Here is a 22766-nt window from a genome sequence, read left to right as displayed (position 1 = left end):
TCCAAGTGTACATAAACTTTCGACTTCAACTGTATGTGACCCGTTTCAGGAAATTGGGCATACTACTACTACTTCACAGGAGAGCAGTTTGAACTGTTAAAGCAGAAATGCTTTATCAAACATGTGAACTTTCATGTGCCTTAATAACAATCTATGCCATCTGTAAATACAAATACAATTGTTAAATCACGAGCCTAGTTGGTTAAGCCACAGAAAAAGCAGCAACTTTCCCGCTTGCCATGTTTGGCTGAAATAATAAGTGGGCTGGACATGCCGAGAGATGAGTTTGGATTGGTCTGTCAGATAGTTTTGTCTATTTGAGCTATTCAGTATGTGTAGGTAATCCTAATTAACGCAGCTTTTTATACATGTATCGTGTAGTAAAATTTAACCGTAGACTCCACTATGCAAGTATCCATTTTAATAGAATGGCACTGCAACAACTGTTTCAGAGCACACTCGTATGAGTGTACCAGAGTGCAAAATAACTGATGAATTTACACAAATGCTCAACACCGGTTGAATATGGCCGGTGTCAGTAAATGTCTGCAAAAAAAGCATAGGAGCACAGTTACAATCACCAACGCTCTGGATAACATGAAAACAGCCTAACCAGCTTTGCTAGGGTGAGTAAAATGGTCAGAGTCTGGGTAAGGGTTAAAGGGTAAGATGATTCTTATGTCATTGCACACAGTCAGCTTGAACCCTAGTGACTCGACACAACGGGCCAAGCAAGCTGTACAAACAAAACAGAATCGACACAGAACGTCTTACTTAATGAAAGGGGTTGCAGCCTGCCATTAAGCATTCATCCATGTATACAGGTAAGATTCTAGCTACTGTTTCAGATATTATAATTTCTAAGTTTCTAATTTTGTCAATTTTTTCATTGCAAGTTAAAGCTTAGCTGACGTTAGATGGCTGGCTCGCTAGCTAACATTACTTTTATGATCTGTGTGTGGTAACGTTCTCAGAATGCCATTATGCATGGCTAGTTAAAGCCTAATGTTAGCTACCATATAACCTATTTGGTTAACTTTAGATAGCTATGACTATCGGTTTGTACTGCTGGTACTCTATTGATTAGGATTATGGTTCATTGTTTAGCTAGCATGTCTAAACAAAAATATCTCTGGCATTTGTCTTTCAGCATCAGTAAAACACGGCTGACTTTCCTCCACCAGTCATACAAGGAGAATGGTCTAATGTCCCATCAAAAAGAGACCTAGCACAAGCAAGCAAAGGCAACAGCGCAGTCATCTACATGCACCATTTCTTCACCAACTATAGAGTTGGGGAAACACATGTGGACCTGAATTGTGATAACTGCAGTGGCAAAAACAAGAACAAGTTTGTGTTCTGGTATTGTGCCTGGCAGACCATGCACAAGCTCCTTCACAGTCTGGACATTCACTTCCTGATCACAGGCCACAGCAAGTCTACCCCCGGCTGGTGCTACGGCCTCACCAAGCAGCGCTTCAGAAAGACCAGAGTCAACACTTTGTCTGAGATTGCTGGTGTTGTGAAGGACAGCACTGTGACAGGGGGTCAACATCCCACAGCTGGTTTCACTGGAGGATGGTACAGTGCTCGTGGAAAGCTATGGCTGGCAACACCTGACTCCATACTTCAGGCTGCTGCCACAGATCAAGCAGTACCAGCACTTCAGGTGAAAATAATGTATTGCATTTTAAGAGGTTATTCTTCTTATCTACACTTGGGAGGTGAATTGATGTTCTGCAGGGTTGTAGTGTCTTGATTGTTTGTTGTTGTTATTCCGTTTTACAGCTTCGATGCTCTGGAGCCTGGTGTTGTCACAAAGGAGTAACATACAGTAGTGTATGACATACCATTTTGAAGCTCTGAGTCTCTACTTTTATCCAATGTAAAAAAAAACTCAACATTTAAGACCCATTTGAGCCGGTCAGTCACAGATGTGCTCACTCATCAGGACACTGTTGTTCAGAGGAGCTAGACAACAACACAGCTAACACAATCACTTCAAACAGAAGCTGTAAAGACTACAAACTAGCTGCACTTAATTTTGTTTGACTTTTTTCCAATTTACATTTCTTTGTATATATCAATCAAAATGATGCCAGCGGATTCATGATTTCGACTAGCTGAGAAATGCTGCCCGTCTCTCGTCTCCCGACACGTTCATTACTATGAGACAGCTGTAGATCTCATTTTAATATTGTTGCAAATGTCGGAGAGACCGACAGCAAGGATTATACAAATCTCCACTGTTGAAAATGAAATTTTAGTCTACAAGAAATGAGAAGATGCTTTTTATTGTGGATATCAAGTTTTTAAATTGCCTGGCTAGGCTGATGAGAGAGTGGATTGAGCAGTCAGATGGAACAGAGTAAATAGGCATTTTAACATCATAGATTTAGCTGGTGGTAACTTGTGGAATAGACACCGGCTGGAATGCGGTTTTAACCAATCAGCATTCAGGATTATACCCACCTGTTGTAAAATTAGGTGGTAGTGAATTATGTAGTTACATGTAACAAGGTTACATAATAGGATGCATTGCTAACATAATGCTACATTGGAGACTGCAAAAATGTTATTACAGAACATTAGTTACATTTGAAACAAGACATCTTGTAATTACATATACATAATCATTAATTACATATGTGGAATAACCTCAGACAAGCTGATTTGTAATTAGATATCCTTGTTCCACTTGTGTAATAAACTATACTGCTAAATCCTTAGAGTATAATTACATACTATTTACATAGTAATTACATATAACTACTATGTTATAAATAAATACTATTTAGTTACTGATTAATGTACTGGTCAAGTGTTACCAATATGGTAATCTGGACCCTGCCATATGCAATATAAGGACGCCATTTGACCATACTGTTTACACCTTCTGTATCCTGTGCATGTGACACAAACTTAGATTTTATTTGATGTAGTGTGTGTTTACCAGAGACGGCAATATGAATAACATGACCTGCACCAAAGTCAGATTAGGATATAGGCCAAGGACTAGATCAAGTGTATTTTTACCTGTAGTACTTCCTTATTGTAGGCTACTACTTTTACAACGTTTAGGTGTGACACTTGGTTTATTTACTACACTGCTCACTCTGTTTAGCGCATGTTCTCACATGCAAATTCTTAAAGAGATGGGTTCGGCTAAGGCTTAAGAGGGTGTGAACAATGCTGAATGGGTGTAAACAAAGAACAGCTCTCTAGTAGGTGTACCAAAACATTCAAGGGCCATTTTCTTAAGTGGGGTTATCAACTTTCAAAGCAGAATTACTCTCCCACTGTTCCTCAACTGCAGTGCATGATATACAATGTTTTGGGGCGTAGTACAACCACTTCCTATATGCTCCTGGAGGCAGTTTTATCCCCTGTTCTGACACTCACTTTCTGTGCAATATCCATCTCATCTATTGTTATACTTGATCTGTCAATGCAAGTAAAATTCTCTTTGAATACAGAAAACTAAATAAAAGTGTAATTCTGCTTACCCTGTGATGGGCGGCAGCATGTCAGTGGACAAGAGGGCTAGCGGATTTTTGTCCCTCTCAATGAGCCACACAGTGTAGCGTCCGCTCTGCAGGGGGTGCAGGAATACGGCCATGTCCATCCCACAGGGGTCCCAACCTCCCCACAGCCAGGGGCTCAGGACCCATGGACCTGCCAAGGCAGAGCCATTCACCCACAGGAACTGACCTGAAAAGTAGAAGGAGACGTTATCTCTTTCATTTGTCATTTGGTCATCTGTTACTTCCAATCCTTCAGCATTGATTTGATGTTTTTATTGTTTTGCTTTGTATGTCTCTTTCATGCCAATATAGCTTGAACTTGAGAGAACTCCTAGCCTCTACCCGCTAGACACTTCTGTAGATATGATACTATTGCTTAGGTGGACGCAATATGGCAAAATCTCCACCAGCCAGGGGACCGTGTGGAACTACTACTCTGCCTTTATTATTTCAGATCAACAAGAAATGCCAAGGGGAAAGGGCTATTGGGTAGTTTCTGGAGAGTATGAAGCGGGGTGGAGTGATTATTATTGTTATTATTAACAAGTGCATCTTAAATGTCAGCGTTATGGGTAGTGAGGCAACAAAATGATCCACGTGAACGCCACATGATATGCCAATCACTGACAGGTTTGCCATAATGGACTGTTATTGATTCAGTGATGTAACGAGAGCCCACGAGGGGACCACGCACCCTTTGTTGTGGTTGATGGATTACAGATATCCCCACATTCCAGACCAAGATTTACAGTTCTGTGACGGCACCCTCCTTTACAAGCAATCATGAGAACAAACAAACGACTCTTCCTTTCGCCTTTTATGACTCTGAATGGCCCTGAGGGGGGTCAGCAGACATAACATATGCCTTTGGCAAATCAGCAGACCGTCTTGTGATCTACATGTGTTACTGGGTAAATGACCAGCCAGGCTTTTGAGTACTGGGGATTTGTATCCCAAGAGGAGAGAAGAAGTCAAGATTTTCCACTCTTAGTAAAAGAAATTGCACCAATAGCACAAAGGACATTTAAACTTGTTTTCTGGACAATGCATCAAACCAAAAAAACTCATGACATGTTGATACTTGAAGCTTGAAGCATACTGTGAAATGTTTCGTAACCTTTCCTATATCATTAAAAAAGGTTTAATTAGTATTTGCTGTAATATCAAATGTATGAATTTGACCAAAAGCATGTTTAGTACCTACAGGCTACGTATTTCATCTTGCGGACAGTTAAACTGTTTTCTGTACAAGTAGAAACATTCTGGGAACACTTATGAGGAAATCTCAAATTTAGCTCATGAACATACTGGGAGTATCACTATAAATTACAGGACTTGCAAACATGTCATATCAAGTTTCTTCATAGTGTGGCCACACCAAGTTGAACTGAGTGATCAAATCTCCTTGGAAACCAAACACCGACCGACTTTTCTTATCCTACTCAGATGGAAGAAATCATCCCTGAGGGGATCCTGCGAGACGAGCTGACAGTTCGCAATCCATCTGGGCTGGGACCTGAAGGAGGGATTCATTGCATGGAAGCTGCTCTAATGGACTTCACTGAGGACTGGAAGAGAGGAACTGGGAATCACTCCTTCGGCTGTGAATTACTCCAGACCACTGGCTTCAGCTCCACTGGTGAGAGAGACTGGGACAACCATCCTCTATCCAATCCTAACAGAATCTCACTGAGAGGGAACAAGATACAAGTCATTTGCCTTGTTACATAATTCATATCCTATGAAAGTGGGCATTGTGTGTCTAAGGTGGTGGAAGTCATTGAGTAATTGTAAAACGGCAGGTCTAATCTGTCAATACTTGGTCAATACTGTCCCGGCATTGTTTACATTTGAATGCTAACTGAAGCGCTATAATTTTGTGGTTGTGAACACCTGTGTTGTTGTATTCTCTAACATTTTATTTTCCAATGAATATGATCATATTCTCAAAGCCCTGTGTATGTATTATTTTATTTGCCTGAGATTAGTACGGGAGCCATTCATATTGACCTGCGGAGACTTTCACCTCAATAACTGTTGTATCGTATCTGTTAACTACCTAACTGCCCAACTCATTTAGACTAGTAAATCAAACCTTAAATGAATTTGTGGCACTGAGTTAATTTGCGAGTGATTAAGTTCTTGAGGTTCCGGAGCTTGACGACTGTTCAGAATGTTGATTAAGACTATTGATGATATAGGATTAATGGTATAACGGTTAATGATTATCAGTAGTTGAGTCAATACGATTATTTTGGATAGGATAAACAAATTAAATCAAATAAATCAGACCAATGAATTATTCCAGTAATTAATCAAGAAATTATCTTGAATATTAATTAGCCAAAAGTCAGTGACACTTTAAGTTGCCTCTATTACTATGTAACTACACTGCAATAACCGCAAGGGCACAGGGTCTGGTATGCCATTGAGTGCTATCAGTTATTACACAATTGGAACAAGGAACGTGTAATTACACAACTACTTGCTGAAGGTAATTCCACGTGTAATTAATGTTATTAAACATTCTTGTTCCAATATGCAACTAATGTTTTGTAATTACACGTTTGAAAGTCACCTGTTAAATAACCCGAACCAAAATTGGACCTTGTTACATGTAACTACAAGGTGCCACTACCATCGAATCCACATATTAGGGTTGTTAAATAGGCTAGGACTGAGTAACAAAAATTGTAACAAGGCACACCCGGTCATATACCTACCCAGGAGCCCCAACTTCATGTAAAGTGAAACCCAGTAGGGTATAACCTTTCTTGGGGCTAGGCGTCCCGCTAGCGGGACAACTTCCGGAGCAACTGGAGGGCGCACAATTCAAAGAAATAATCATAAAAATGATGGATATTTAGGTACATACAAGTGTCTTATATCGGTTGAAAGCTTAAATTCTTGTTAATCTAACTGCTCTGTCCGATTTACAGTAGCTATTACGGCGAAAGCATGCCATGCGATTGTTTGAGAACGGCGTCCCACATCAAAATATGATGTTGTAGTTACAATGTAACAACCTTTGCAAAAAATAGCCAGCAAAAAGGAGACAGGAGAACATTTTTCAGTTAACTTTTTTTAATGGATGTGGCAAAGCATCATATTCAAACCATTCCAGACTCAAAGCAATAACTATTAGTAAAACATACTCACTAGTTAGTAAAACATACTAACACAGGGTGGTAAAGCTAGCTAGATAGCGTTCCCCGATTTTTCACGAATGAAGCAAGAGCTGAGCACTGCTAAGCACTGGCACAATGTCAGCACATTTTCCAACTTAGTCAATAAACTTTACAAAATCACCACAAAACTTATGAAACATTTAGTTAACCTCATAGTCCGACCCATCCCGCATGCGGTCGCGTTACTACAGCCTCAAGCTCATTACCATAACGCAACGTTAGCGATTTCTAAAAATCGCAAATGAAATGAAATAAATATGCCTGCTCTCAAGCTTATCCTTTTCTTAACAATCCTGTCGTCTCAGATTTTCAAAATATGCTTCAGAACCAGAGAAAATCAATAATTTGTGTAAGAGTGGTGATAGCTAGCTTAGCATTTAGCGTTAGCATTTAGCACGCAACATATTCACAAAAACCAGCAAAGGGATCAAATAAAATAATTTACCTTTGAAGAACTTCAGATGTTTCAATGAGGAGACTCTCAGTTACATAGCAGATGTCCAGTTTTTCCTGAAATATTCTTGTGTAGGACACAACGTTCCGTTTTGTTACTATGCATTTGGCTACCGAAACTAACCGAAAATTCAGTCACCTACACGTCAAACTTTTTTCCGAATTAACTCCATAATATCGACTGAAACATGGAAAACGTTGTTTGAATCAATCCTCAAGGTGTTTTGTCATATATCTCTTCATTGAAATGCCGTCCCTGGAAGCCTGCATTCTTCTCTGATTTGGATGGAAAAATACTGGTAGCTGACTTTTGCGCACCAATTTCCACGCAGACACCGTGCGGGACACTTGGCAATTGTAGTCTCTTATGGTCAATCTTCCAATGATATGCCTACAAATACGTCACAATGCTGCAGACACCTTGGGGAAACAAGAGAAAGTGTCCGTTCATTCCTGTCGCATTCACAGCCATATAAGGCGATCATGGAAAACGTAGCCTCAGAAATCCTGTTAATTTCCTGGTCGGTCAAACATCTTGGTTTTGCCTGAAGCATTTGTTCTAGGGCACTCACAGTGAAAATCTTTGCAGTTCTGGAAACGTCGGAGTGTCTTCTTTCCAAAACTATCAATTCCAAGCATAGTCGAGCATCTTTTCGTGACAAAATATTTCGCTTAAAACGGGCACGTCTTTTTATCCAAAAATGAAATACTGCCCCTATAGGACTAACATGTTAAGGGGTGATAAGTTTTTGACAAAAAAATCATTTTTTCAAAATTTTGCTTTTGGATGTTGACTTTGGTTACATTTCCAATATGAAAAACCAAGGTGGAACACATTCGCCACCTGTTGGATTTTTAAAGTGTTACAACTGGCAATTGCCATATGGCATTTGCAATACACTTTGCATGAATCAACGCCGAATTGGGTGGTATTGGACAATGTGTATATGGTTGTTTGTCCGATGCCAATGACTTCCCATTCATTTTTGTCCAATACAGGGGGGTATTCCCTTACATTGTTAACCTCTTCCTCCTACCCTCTACTTTTTCGAACATTCAAATCGCGCAACATTTCAGCGCCCTGCTACTCATGCCAGGAATATAGTATATGCATATGATTAGTATGTGTGGATAGAAAACACTCAGACGTTTATAAAACTGGTTAAATCACGGCTGTGACTTTAACAGAACGTGCGTTTCATTGGAAAGTGCAGGAAAATCTGATCACTGAAAGTGGAAAAATATATCCATCCGCCGCTTCAACCCATTGTTATGGGCAAAAGACATTAAATATGGCTGAGGTTGCAGTACCTACAGCTTCCACACGATGTCAACAGTCTTGTCATTTGCCTAGGATTTGTTTCTTGGTCAAACGAACAAGAGACAGCCCATTTCTTCCGGTCTCCGACCGTGTTATTTCAGAAAATCATAGAAAATCACAGAAATCTCGCAGAGCTCCGCTATTGATAGATGTCGTTTTGCATTGGTGACGTAACGGCACCAATTTACCTTGACCCGACATAGCATTTTCGCCCCCTCTACCGCCGCACAGCCCCTCCCTTTGTGTTTCTCTGCCTGTGTCTGCGCCATTGCCGTGTTTCACAGACAGCTTCTCCCACTCTAGTTCGCTGCAAAATTGAGTAGGAAAAGTCGCAACATGCTATTAAAATCATAGTGTGTCAAAACTGCACAAAGGCAGTCTGAAAAGTAGCTGAATTCTTCATTAAAATATTTAACCAAAATAAGTAATTGAGTCTTAAAACTCACTAAAAATAGTGACAACTTGGCAACGCTGGAGATCAGTTTGACACACCTCCTGGTGACAACTTCCTGGTGACAGGCTTATTTTTCTTATTTAGTGAAAAAAGGTATTATTATTATTTATTTTTTTATAAAGTGTGGGACACAATCATGAAGTGGAACGACATTTATTGGATATTTTAAACTTTTTTAACAAATCAAAAACTGAAAAATTGGGCGTGCAAAATTATATTATATTAATTATATACCCCAACCAACTTTTAGGCCCGAAAAGGAAGCCAGGACCTCAGGTGTACCCGACCACAACTTACAACCCCTTCAGCTTTTTCGGCTGTTTTTCACACAATCTGTTGTAGATTCGCTCGTGTCTAACACGAATAAGTATGGGGAGAGGAAGCAAGCAGGCAAAAAGGTAGTATGGAAGCCCATATCCATGTCAGACTTTTTCTGCTACCTTTCACTGGTCATCTACATGGGGCTGGTGAGGCTGAAATGCCTGAAGGACTACTGGGAAAACGTCATCTCTCTACCAAATGTCTTTCCCCATGACTGTTATGTCCTGCAAAAGGTTTCTGGTTCTCTCACAGGCGCTTCATATCAGTGACCCAAAGGTTGATGAATAGAATGAGGAGAGGCACAGCAACGTTTGATAGACATTGTTGAGGCCTGCAAGACGTACTTTCAGCCAGCCCAGAACGTGTCAATCGATGAGAGGATGGTAGCCTCAAAGGCCAGAATTGGCCTCAAACAATACATGAGAAACAAACCAACCAAGTGGGGTTACAAGCTGTTTGTGTTGGCTGAATCTGTGTGTGCCTACACATGCAATTTCTTTGTCTATGAGGGGAAGAACAGTTTTGCTACCGGTAAGGGACTTAGCTATGACTCTGTAATGGAGTTATTGGATTTTCAAATGCTAGGGAAGGGCTACAAACTGTGTGTGGATAACTTCTACACAAGCCCTACCCTGTTTGCAGACCTAAGGAAGTACTGACCTCGCCTTCTGGATGATAGCGGGGTGAACAGGCAGTGGCTCGGGTGGTTGTTGTCCTTGATGATCTTTATGGTCTTCCTGTGACATCGGATGGTGTAGGTGTCCTGGAGGGCAGGTAGTTTGCCCCCGGTGATGCGTTGTGCAGACCTCACTACCCTCTGGAGAGCCTTACGGTTGTGGGCGGAGCAGTTGCCGTACCAGGCCGTATACAGCCAGACAGGATGCTCTCGATTGTGCATCTGTAGAAGTTTGTGAGAGCTTTTGGTGACAAGCCGAATTTCTTCAGCCTCCTTTGTAAAGTGGATGTATACCAGAGAGGTGGTGATGTGCACAACAATCCACAAGTCCTTCAATGGGGATCATGTTGTCAGGCGTGTGAAGGACGGTGCCGAGGTATGGACCACCCAAAATGTCCCCATTCCAACTGCAGTAAAGGACTACAACAAGAGCATGGGAGGTGTGGCCCTGTCAGATGTGCTGATAGGCTATTACAATGTTCTACATAAGACAATAAAATGGTAGAAGACCTTCTATCATTTCATTGAATGCATTCAACCTACACCAGGAAATGGCTAAGAGCTGTGGAAAGCCCTTCCTCTCACAGAAAGCCTTCAGAGAGCAGCTCATCAAGGAGCTTGCTGGCTACAGCACCACTGCACCACACCCTGTCCCTTCTGCTCCTGCCACAAGTGTTCATCTGTCCAAATATATTTGTGCAGGCATGGATGTGCCTAAGGGCCAAAAGGGCACAGCATGGAGGCGTTGCTGTGTTGTTTGCAAGATGAAGTCCCCTATCACATGCACCACATGCTCGGTGACCCTCTGCTTTTTTACATCAGAAAGAGACTGCTATGGCATCTGGAATCAGCAGCAGAATATTGTGTAGAGCTTTGGCAAAGTGGGTGGGGTTATATGGCAAAGTGGGTGGGGGCTAGGGTCAGTATGTTGTATATGGATTACTTTTCCTGTCTTATCCGGTGTCTTGTGTGAATTTAAGTATGCTCTCACTTTTTCTCCTTCTTTCTCTCGGAGGACCTGAGCCCTTGGACCATGCTTCAGGACTACCTGCCATGATGACTCCTTGCTGTCCCCAGTCCACCCGGCCTTGCTGCTGTTCAAGTTTCAACTGTACTGCCTGCGGCTATGGAACCCTAAACTGTTCATTTTTACTCTTGAAGTGTTGTCCTGTTGCACCCTCTACAACCACTGTGATCTCCACCCGGCACAGCCAGAAGAGGACTGGCCACCCCTCATAGCCTGATTCCTCTGTAGGTTTCTTCCTAGGTTTTTTCCTTTCTAGGGAGGTTTTCCTAGCCACCGTGCTTCTACACCTGCATTGCTTGCGGTTTGGGGTTTTAGGCTGGGGCTATATAAATATATTTGATTTTATAGAGGACTGAGGGTCTTCCAAATATTGAAAGTGTGTAAATAGTTACCAATGTTATTTATGAAAATGTATATACTTTTTTTCATTTCTTTTTTTCAATAATTTATTTTCTCTTTTTCTTTCTCAATATTTTTTTGGGGGGTGTGTTAGAATACCATTTTGGTATTTTGTATATAGTTATTTGTTTCAAAATGTATACCTTCACCAATTTGGCCACTTGGGTACATTTGGGCAACTTGTGTGGGACACCTGGGTGACTTCATGATAAATGTCATGTAGCACACTCATTTTGGAAGTTATCATTCTGAAATTTTGCACAAGCACTGTTCCCCTCCTATATTTTTCACTGAAAAAGTCCCCATCATCCTATCTGAATGTTTGTTTTAACTTGTTCATTTTAAAGATGATGATACAAAAACAAATATTTTTATTATCTAAACCAGATCTATTGTGTTATATTCTCCTACGTTCAATTCACATTTACACAAACTTCAGAGTGTTTTCTATCAAATGGTACCAAGAATATGCATATCTTTGGTTAGATGTGGGTATGTCTTCAGGCAGAAATTGCACAAAGTAGGGGTGTAGCTCTACTAAGTTACTGACTGACTCGGCTATTTCTTATTCATATTTTTGGTGGTTTAATTTCAGATGAAGAGGGAGTTAGATCACTAGAAAAGCAGCATGCAGGGCCCGTATTCACAAAGCATCTCAGAGTAGGAGTACTGATTTAGGATCAGTTTTGCCTTTTATATCACAAACAATGAAAGGGTGAGCTGGTCCTAGATCACGATTCCTACTCTTAAGACACTTTGTGAATAGAGGCCCTGGATGAAAGCTGTTGCCCAATACCTTGCACAGCAGTCTTTCACCACAGGAACCTAGAGGTATTTCCGTCAATGAACTGAATATTTGTATGTGAATTTCCATATATCAATGACAATAACAAAAGGATTGAATTGATCAGCAACATGTGCAGTGAACATGACTTTGGCGATGGATGGTACATAATGCATTTATTGTCATCTCCCTATCAGGCCACTGCATGCTGTAACATGGGCTTGGATGGTGACACACATCTTCTTCAAGCTTCCTGACTGAATACTGGGGGTTTTCAGTGGTTCTAGAAGCAAGGGCCTTACCTGGGAGTACAGCAACAGTCTCTCTATCTCTCAGCCATTCTGTCAACAATTATTGTATTTAACCACTCAAATTCTTACTCCCTGCTATGTATGCAAGACCTCAAAACTTGAGACATCTGTGGCATTGTGTTGTGTGACAACTGCACATTTTAGAGTGGCCTTTTATTGTCCCTAGCACAAGGTGCACATGTCTAATGCGGTTTAATCAGCCTTTTGATATGCCACCCCTGTTTTCTTGGCAAGGGAGAAATGCTTACCAACAGGGATGTACTTGTGAAAGTATTCACCCCCTGTCACGGCCATAGTTGGTGGAAAAAGGTGAGGACCAAAGCGCAGCGTGGTATGTGTACTTGATGTTAATATTTAATGAATCAAACTGAACACTGAAATACAAAACAACAAAGTGATCGAACGAAGCCTAAACAGTTCTGTCTGGTGCAGAATACAAACACTCAACAGAAAACAATTACCCACAACTCAAGGGTGAAAACAAGCTACCCAAGTATGGTTCTCAATCAGGGACAACGATTGACAGCTGCCTCTGATTGAGAACCATACCAGGCCAAACACAGAAATCCCAAATCATAGAAAAAAGAACATAGAACATAGACTGCCCACCCCAACTCACGTCCTGACCATACTAAATCAAAGACAAAACAAAGGAACTAAGGTCAGAACGTGACACCTCCTTGGCATTTTTCCTATTTTGTTGCCTTACAACCTGGAATTAAAATGTATTTTGGGGGGGGGTTGTATCATTTAATTTACATAACATGCCTACCACTTTGAAGATGCAAAACATTTTTTATTGTGAAACAAACAAGAATCAAGACAAAAAAACAGACAACTTGAGCGTGCATAACTATTCAACCCCACAAAGTCAATACTTTGTAGAGCCACTTTTTGCAGCAATTACAGCTGCAAGTCTCTGGGGGTATGTCTCTGTAAGCTGCCCATTTTCTGCCCATTTTTTTTTAATTCAAAACTGCTCCAGCTTCGTTAAGTTGGATGGGTTCCGCTGGTGTACAGTAATCTTTGTAAGCCATAACACAGATTCTCAATTGAATTGAGGTATGGGCTTTGGCTAAGCCATTCCAAGACATTTAAATGTTTCCCCTTAGTGTTTCTTTAGCAGTATGTTTAGGGTCATTGTCCTGCTGGAAGGTGAACCTCCATCCCAGTCTCAAATCTCTGGAAGATAAACAGGTGTCCCTCAAGAATTTACCTGTATTTAGCTCCATCCATATTTTCTTCAATTCTGACCAGTTTCCCAGTCCCTGCCAATGAAAAACATCCCCACAGCATTAAGCTGCCACCACCATGCTTCACTGTGGGGATGGAGTTATCAGGGTGATGAGAGGTGTTGGGTTTGGCCCAGACATAGCGTTTTCCTTGATGGCCAAAAAGAAACATTTTAGTCTTATCTGACCAGAGTACCTTCTTCCATATGTTTGGGGAGTCTCCCACATTCCTTTTGGCGAACACCGAATTTTTTATTTTTTTGTTTTTCTTCAAAACGTCTTAAGGCTAGGGGCAGTATCCTGAATTTCCGGCTGACTGACGTGCAAAGTAAACTGCCTATTACTCAGGATCAGAAGTTAGGATATGCATATGGTAACATTGGATAGAAAACTCTCTGAAGTTTCTAAATCTGTTAAAATAATGTCTATAAGTATAACAGAACTGATTTGGCAGGCAAAAACCCGAGGAGGTTTTTTTTGGAGGTCACAGGCCTTTTCAATGCAAGCCTATGGGATATACAAAAAAATAGCTCCCAGATTGCAGTTCCTATGGCTTTCACTAGATGTCAACAGACTTTATACAGGGTTTCAGGCTTGTTTCTTGAAAAACAAACAAAAACTGGTAGTTTATCCAAGGGGTTCTCATCATGAAAGGTAGGCTTTTGGCGCGCGTGAATGAGGGTGCGCCCTTTCTTTATTTTCCTTTTCTATTGAACACCGTTCTTTCCGTCTGAAATAATATTATTTATTTACATATTAGGGTACCTGACGAATGATTAGAAACATTGTTTGACTAGTTTGGACGAAGGTTTTGGATTTCTTTGTATGTATGTTGAAGGAGTGGATTACTGAAATCAATGGCGTCAACTAAACTGACTTTTTTGGATATAAAGAAGAACTTTCATTGTGTAGCTGGGGCCCTTGGGATTGCAAACAGAAGAAGATCTTCAAGGGTAAGTTATTTATTTTATCGCTATTTGTGATTTTTGTGAAGCCTGTGCTTGTTGAAAAGGTATTTTGATGTGGGGCGCTGTCCTCAGGTAATCGTATGGTATGCTTTCGCCGTAAAGTCTTTTTGAAATCTGACAAGGCAGTTGGATTAACAAGAAGTTAATCTTTTTAATGATGTTCATGAATGTTAAATATTATGATTTTGTCATTTGAATATGGTACCATCCAATTTCACCGGATGTTGTCGAATTTGATCCCACTACCGGGATACGATCCCTAAGAGTTAAGCAATTACTTTTTTCTGGCCACTCTTCCGTAAAGCCCAGTTCTGTGGAGTGTATGGCTTAAAGTGGTCCTATGGACAGATACTCCAATCTCCGATATGGAGCTTTGCTGCTCCTTCAGGGTTATATTTGGTAGCCTCTCTGATTAATGGCCTACTTGCCTGGTCTGTGAGTTTTGACAGGTTTGTTGTTGTGCCACATTCTTTCCATTTGTTTATAATGGATTTAACGGTGCTCCGTGGGATGTTCAAAGTTTTGGATATTTTTGATAAGCCAACCCTGATCTGTACTTCTTAGAGTTATTTATAACTTGTCAGAAATGTCCAGATCAACTAGCCCATGTCAGCTAATAACTTTTATTTTGTATTTTTAGCCCATAGATATTGTTGTAATTATTTTCTCACTCAAATATCACATGAATACACATTAGACATGGCAAAATATATAGAATTGCAAGAAAATGTGTTTTAAAACTACACCATTTCCTTTGCACTCCATGTCAAAATGTGTAGAATTGCAGGAAATGAGCTTTAAACCTGCAAAATGATCAACACTAACAAGAGGGGTGTGAACAGTGTGTGTCATGAACAGTGCCGTTGCCCGTAGAAATAGAAGTGGTGTGCAGGATGTTCCCCAATGCTGGAAGGGGACCCTGAGTGGAAAGGTTTGGGAACCCCTGCTTTAGAGTTCCATAGCCCAGCTGTCACGCCCTGACCATGGAAAGCTGTTTATTCTTTATGTTGCTTGGGCGTGAGAGTGACTAGAGTGGGTCATCTCGGTGTATTGTATTTCTATGGTGGCCTGATATGGTTCCCAATCAGAGGCAGCTGTTTATCGCTGTCTCTGTTTGGGGATCATATTTAGGTAGCCATTTTTCCCATTGTTAGTTGTGGGGGAAAAAATGCAAGTTCGGTGCAAGAGCTGACTGGAGATGCAGCAAACATCTGCATACTTGATCCGGGGAAACACTTTGGAAGTGTATGCGCTCTCGTCGAAGAGAGACAACAAAAATTGTCCGCAACAGTGAAATGGGCAATTTCTATGTGAATTAATGAGGAGGCAGAAAACTGAACAAATAAAACTTCTTCAAAAATGATTTAAATTGGCAAGTTGAACATAGGCTATAGATAATTAGCAGGCAGCTTGCCTTGGTTTGAGGGCAGCACAGGTTAACTGTCCTACCCAGGAACAAGCAACTTAATGTAAAGTGAAACCCAGAAGGGTATAACCTTTATAATTACTATGTAGTGACACTATAGTTACATGTAACAAGGTCAGATTTTGGTTTGGTTTATTAACATAAAAATTCACAGGTGACTTTCAAATGTGTAATTACAAAACAGTTACATGGGGGAACAAGACAATATCTAATAACATCAGTAATTACACATGTGGAATAACCTTCAGCAAGTGGATGTGTAATTACACATTCCTTGTTCCAATTGTGTAATAACTGATAGAGAGGTACAATGTTATTACCATTGATTTACATAGTAATAGGGGCAGCTTAATGTAAGAGTTTACGACTCAGTTATTGGTACTGCAAATAGTGGATAGGACAAGACAAACCTGCTCAGGGATGGACTGGGACCAGATATCGGACTGGCATTTCTAACATACCAGCCCATTGTTTACCTTGAGTCCCCCACACTGGCCCATTTTTTAAAACCTTGATGCCCCCATTATTATCCAAATAATAATATTTATTATTTTCAAAAAACAAACAGGCCTACTGGTCTAAAGATAGACCAGCTTATCTGACATTTACCCTAAATGCCCTGTGGCCAGTCTGTTTCTGACCATGCTGATTTTCTAGTTCAAATGTAGGATAATTCATGCTCCATCACTATAATATTCATCACTATAATATTGTTAATTAGCCAAATAAATCATGTTTGGATTTATTGATACACAATTATGGTGCAATCACCTCTTGAGATAACATTTAATCTATATCGTTAATAGAAGTAGTAAAAACCACAAAGCCACAACATACCTAAGATAATATAGCAAGAACAATACCATTAAATATAGTGCTCTATACGAATGATCTGCAAGTAATGTAGACTATCAAAGCATGAATGCAGGACATATCCTATGTTCTGGGGCTGAAATGTTCTTAGATCAAAACTGGAATCATATAGAGACATGCCCATGAAACAACTTCAGTAGACTTCTCAAGGTTTTCTATTCAACATGAGAATTGGGGGTTACTTAAGGTCAGCTTTTTCAAAGTGAGACAAGTAATGCGTGAGAAAGCCATTAGCAAAGACTGAATTAGACTGAGTATTATCACTTGAAAAGCTGTACTTTATAACCAATGAAATTCAAATCGCATGCCAGATGCAAAAGCCTACTGTGATGTAAGTTTAATTTCCGCTGGCAAAGACCAAGAGTATAAAGACACAATGAACTCTTGACATTGAAATGCACATTTTTAGATATGGCTGAGATATGAGAACAATAACAAAGGGCCATTCATCTGGATATTACGGTGTCCATAAAAGGATTGCCTTTTACAAGAAGAAGACCTATAGCTCAAACTCAATCAACGCCATGACTAAGGAAAAACGAAAGAAAACAGTCAAATGAATAAAGAAAACAGAGGCTCTATATCAAGCGGTGTCTACAGGCTTTGATATGAAGTCCCCACTCTCCAACAGACTCATTGAGCTCATTCAATCAGGTAGTTCACCGGAAACAGCAGCGGGGTGAAAACTACAAAGGGTTTCTTTACCACTTTTTAAAGGAGAAAAATCCTATTTAATGCAGTAATAAAATGTCAGGGTGAGGGAGAGAGAGGAAATTTTCTTTTTTAAACGTGTTTTTCATTATTCCGAGTGAAATCCAACAAGGAATTAATGTGACATTGTTTTTTATTTATTTTGTTTTCCACTGAAGTGACGATGGGGAGCAGGAAACTTGCTCGGCTCTTGGATTTACAGATCTGAGAAAGCTGTCGTGAATTTATGACTTTGACAATTGTCGTTTTTCAGGTAGTTTTATTATTTTTTCATTTCCAGTTTGCATTTAATACTTGCTTGGCAAAGACATTGTAATATATCAGCTTCTGTGGTATCACAATGTATCAAATCCACCACACTAACTAGTATATGGACTGAACTGTGTGTCACTTGTGCACTCCCTCAACCACGCATGGACACCATGTGAGAAATGCTGTTACAAAAACATATGGAGAAGTGGATGGCGATGAATTGGAGACATGAAGGATCTGATGGGTGGGATTAGCAAGTACTGTCAATCAAAGCGTTATTAAAACCAATGAAAAACTTTGATGTGGAGCACTCAGTGTCTCTACATGGTCACACTGTTTAGTGACTGACAAGGCCTGATATTCCTACACTTAACATATTGCAGAGGTTTCTCTCCTTTCATCATTGCTGTGACAAGTTATGGTGCACTATGGGTATATATACTGCAGTTGTATTTTTGAATCCATTTGTATAGGCTATGCATTTTACTGTGGATAAATGACTTAATTAGCTGATTTTCTATGGCACACTTTTTATCTGCCTCTGGAGCTTACCACAAGAACATGATGACAATACCCAGAGGGCCAATGAGAACCGCTATGTCAACACATGGACATTCAGTCCCAAATCAATTAAAATACAGAGACTGAATTAAATTAGGCCTGAGCACAGTAGCGTAGCAATCAGTACCTTCAAAGTGTGTATTTGTTTCTGTACCATCTTGTACCTTTTTAAAGACAGATTTTTCCATTCCTATTATCCCTTTTGAAGGTGACCATTGTCTCCCAGAGGCTGTCGGGGACCATGGTGAATTCGGAGGCCCTCAATTTATGGTGCTCCTGCTAAGCCTTGTTTGTTTTTCTCTTCTGATGTGCATGATGTAGGGTACTCAGAGGCTCCCAACAACTTGGAGCCTCTGAGTATTAGGCTCTGAGTTTTCCAAAAAGTTTTGGAAAGCATCATCCAGTGTTTTCCTCATGGAGATGCTGAAAAATACCTGCTCAATACAATTATTTGCAGGTCACAGCTTTCACAACAAACTACAAAGTCGAAAACTAGAATTCCATTAGCAGATTTCTGCACCCTTCTCGCAGTGCTCTTGACATTGGCAAGAATTGCCTTTTTTCTGGTAATAATATTCCCTCCCTAAGCCTTATATAAAAAAGCTTTTTGGCTTATTCCAAAGTTGCAGCAAACAGGAATGGTTGAACAAACACTTTTGTCCATGGAAAATGGGAAGGCTTATGTTTGACATTCGTTCTTTGATAAAGCTGGGTATTTACTTAAGCAGTTGGGGTATAGTCAATTGCTTGAGTTGCTTACCCAACAGCTTCTTCCCCCACCTGTTCGTTCAAGTTTGAGTTCTGCTGTGCTCAGCCAGACTCATAACACCAGATTGTAGCTCAAAATGGCTGTCAGATAGCCAGGATGAACCAGCTTGATTGCTGTGTTCACCATTCTGTTTACTGCACATATCAGTTAGTGAAATTAAACAGCATGCAGCAATCAGGCTGGTTCCACCATCAGGCTGGATCTGACTAGCTGTCAGATCCAGTCCTAACCAAAGTACTCAAAGTGCCCGTTGATATTTACAATTCTATTTGAAATTTTTGCTTTTCCATCATGAAACAAAGCACCAACGTTTGTCTGGTCTTGCTGCAACAAGTCCACAATTTCCTCAAAGAGCCATTGATGATTTTGGTTTAAAAGGAAAACATTTTGTGGAAACAAATTAAATTCTCACAATTCTCTTGCTAGAGGGGAAACTGTCAATGTCCAAAGATTTGTACTCCATTTGCCACGCAAGCTCTTGTAAATTGGGTCATTTTGCCACACTTAATGGACTTTGTTATTTAGCTCTAGAGAGAAGACTTCTCATATTCAACAGTGGTTTTGGTGTATTACATGGATATTGTCCCCTGAAGCAAGTTAGCCTAACCCCAGAAGACAGTGCAGGGAATTAACATCCAAAGAGATAGCCACATCCCAAATAATTTACAACAAGCTAGTAAACACTTATCCTACAGTTTTCCTGTGCTGTTACTGATTCAAATCAAATAAAGCTCTTCTTGACAGCGCACCAAATCATTCCAATTTTTCTCAAGGACAGCATTGACTGAGATCATAACTGCAGCCCAAATGGCGCCCTATTCCCTTTATAGTGCACTACTTTGGATCAATATATAATCCCAGTCGAAGGCTGAAGGGAGAATTTTTTTTTAAATGTAGTTTTTCAAAAGACAATGCATTTTCCTTCTGAATGATCATGGGTTTTGACTATTCATAACATTTCTTAGTGCAAATTACAGTACATTATTGGAGTGCAGAAAATAGATCTTTCTGAAAGCTTTTTAACACACAGAAGCAAAGAAGCTGACTTGTTTCTCTCTCTAAATCTTGGCAATCATATTGTGGCAATAATTTTGCCATGATACAATATGAATTGAAAAGCCAGTGTGTTCATTTAGTTGTTCCACAGCACGTCATCACTGTTACATCACTCACCCGAATCCCAAGAACCTGTTCTGTTGGCTTATTATTATTTTCTCTATTTTGACTGACAGCTGTAACCTTCGATCTGTATTCATCCTTGTGGATGTAAGCCTCATGGCCAGCTGTTTTATGCACTAGTTACTTTCACATTGATGTTGATATAGGCGGAGTGTCCAATAGGCTAAGGGAAGATCAGCTTCCCCTAAAGTAAATTGAATTAGCCTAAATGATCTACATAATTACTTGTGCCTATACAGAAATGAATAAAATATTTCAAAATACTACACCAGAGAGCATGATTTGGCCACAGATGAGCATTAGCTTCTTGAAAAATTTGCTGTGTTGCTCACAATTTGGGCAGCAAATACAGTGGCAAGAAAAAGTATGTGAACCCTTTGGAATTACCTGGATTTCTGCCTAAATTGGTCATCAAATTTGACTTGATCTTCATCTATGTCACAACAATAGACAAACAGTGTGCTTAAGCTAATAACACACAAATTATTGTATTTTTCTTGTCTACATTGAACACATTTTTTGAACAGTGTGGGTTGGACAAAGTAATGACTTCTCCAAAAGCTAATTGGATGCAGGAGTCAGTGAACCTTGAGTCCAATCAACAAAAAACACAGAATTCGAGTTTGCTATTCACAAGAAGCATTGCCTGATGTGAAACATGCCTTGAACAAAGGAGATCTCAGAAGACCTAAGATTAAGACATGTTGACTTGCTGGAAAGGTTACAAAAGTATATCTAAAAACCTTGATGTTCATCAGTCCACGGCAGGACAAATTGTCTATAAATGGAGAAAGCTCAGCGCTGTTGTTACTCTCCCTAGGAGTGGCCGTCTGCAAAGATGACTGCAAGAGCACAGCGCAGAATCCTCAATGAGGTTAAAAAGAATCCTAGAGTGTCAGCTAAAGACTTACAGAAATCTCTGGAACATGCTAACGTCTCAGTTGACGAGTCTACGATACGTAAAACACTAAACAGGAATGATGTTCATGGGAGGACACCACGGAAGAAGCCACTGCTGTACAAAATAATATGTTTGCAAAAGTGCACCTGGATGTTCCACAGCGCTACTGTCAAAATATTCTGTGGACAGATGAAACTACAGTTGAGTTGTTTGGAAGGAACACAACACTATGTGTGGAGAAAAAAAGGCACAGCACACAACATCAAAACCTCATCCCAACTGTAAAGTATGGTGGAGGGAGATCATGGTTTGGGGCTGCTTTGCTGCCTCAGGGCCAGGACAGCTTGCTATCAACGGCGGAACAATTTATTCCCTAGTTTATCAAAACATTTAGCAGGAGAATGTAAGGCTATCTGTCCTCCAAATGAAGCTCAACAGAAGTTGGGTGATGCAACGGGACAACGACCCAATTCCTCCTGACCATTGTGCTGGTCTGATTCGCAACTACAGAAAACCTTTTGTTGAGGTTATTGCTGCCAAAGGATGGTCAACCAGTTATTAATTCACCCTGCAGTTAGTCATTCACCCTGCACTGTGAATGTTTAGACGGTGTGTTCAATGAAGACATGAAAACGTATAATTGTTTGTGTGTTATTAGTTTAAGCAGACTGTGTTTGTCTATTGTTGTGGCCTAGATGAAAACCAGATCACATTTGATGATGAATTTATGGAGAAATCCAGGTATTTCCAAAGGGTTCACATACTTTTTCTTGTCACTGTAGCCTACCAAATAGCTGATTATTTAGTTGCAATGGTCAGTGAAAAGCAGTTAAATAAGCCTATCGCAATATTTCAAAATACATTATTAGTAAAACATCTATTACTGAAAAGAGAGGACAAAGAAAAGGCTCTAATCTGTCTCAAAATTCTCAACTCCCAATTGAGCGAACAGTAATCTATTTTATTGGCACCAGCAGAGAGCATCTGGGTGAGTGCACATTCACTGTCTTTATCATTGCAACAGTACCACTGGAAAGTTTTTTTGGGGGACAATAATTTCCTCCTCCAGGCTAGATGGATGTCATATTATACAATTTGTGTCGCACCTTTTTGTAGATTAAATAGATTAAATGGTTGTTTTTACTGATGTTAATCACTGTCAGCAGAGTAGGCTACTTACTAATTTGTGTTATATGAAAAAATATGTTGCAGTCATATAATGTATAGTAGAAATGCATGAAATGTGTTAAAATCTCATTTTATTTGTCACATGCTTCATAAATAACAGGTGTAGACTAACAGTTAAATGCTTACTTACGGGCCTTTCCCAACAAGGCAGAGAGAAAGACATTTGAGAAATAATAGAAAAGTAAAACACGTAATAATAAAAGTAACAATAAATGCAAAATGAGTAATGACAACTTGGCTATATACAT

The 22766-nt window shown here is 40.0% G+C and overlaps 1 protein-coding gene across 1 annotated transcript in view; it reads right to left on the bottom strand.

The window, feature by feature from the left end:
• Nucleotides 1-22766, bottom strand: part of LOC118369133 (ALK tyrosine kinase receptor-like) — a 592945-nt gene that overhangs the window by 243902 nt on the left and 326277 nt on the right. The window contains exon 4 of the mRNA XM_035753612.2: nucleotides 3507-3711. Coding sequence (XP_035609505.2) covers nucleotides 3507-3711 — 205 coding nt within the window. The remainder of the gene's footprint in view (nucleotides 1-3506; nucleotides 3712-22766) is intronic.

Source organism: Oncorhynchus keta, chromosome 35, assembly GCF_023373465.1.
Source record: "Oncorhynchus keta strain PuntledgeMale-10-30-2019 chromosome 35, Oket_V2, whole genome shotgun sequence".
In the NCBI taxonomy this organism is placed as follows: Eukaryota; Metazoa; Chordata; class Actinopteri; order Salmoniformes; family Salmonidae; genus Oncorhynchus; species Oncorhynchus keta.
This window is presented reverse-complemented; position numbering and strand designations above follow the sequence as displayed.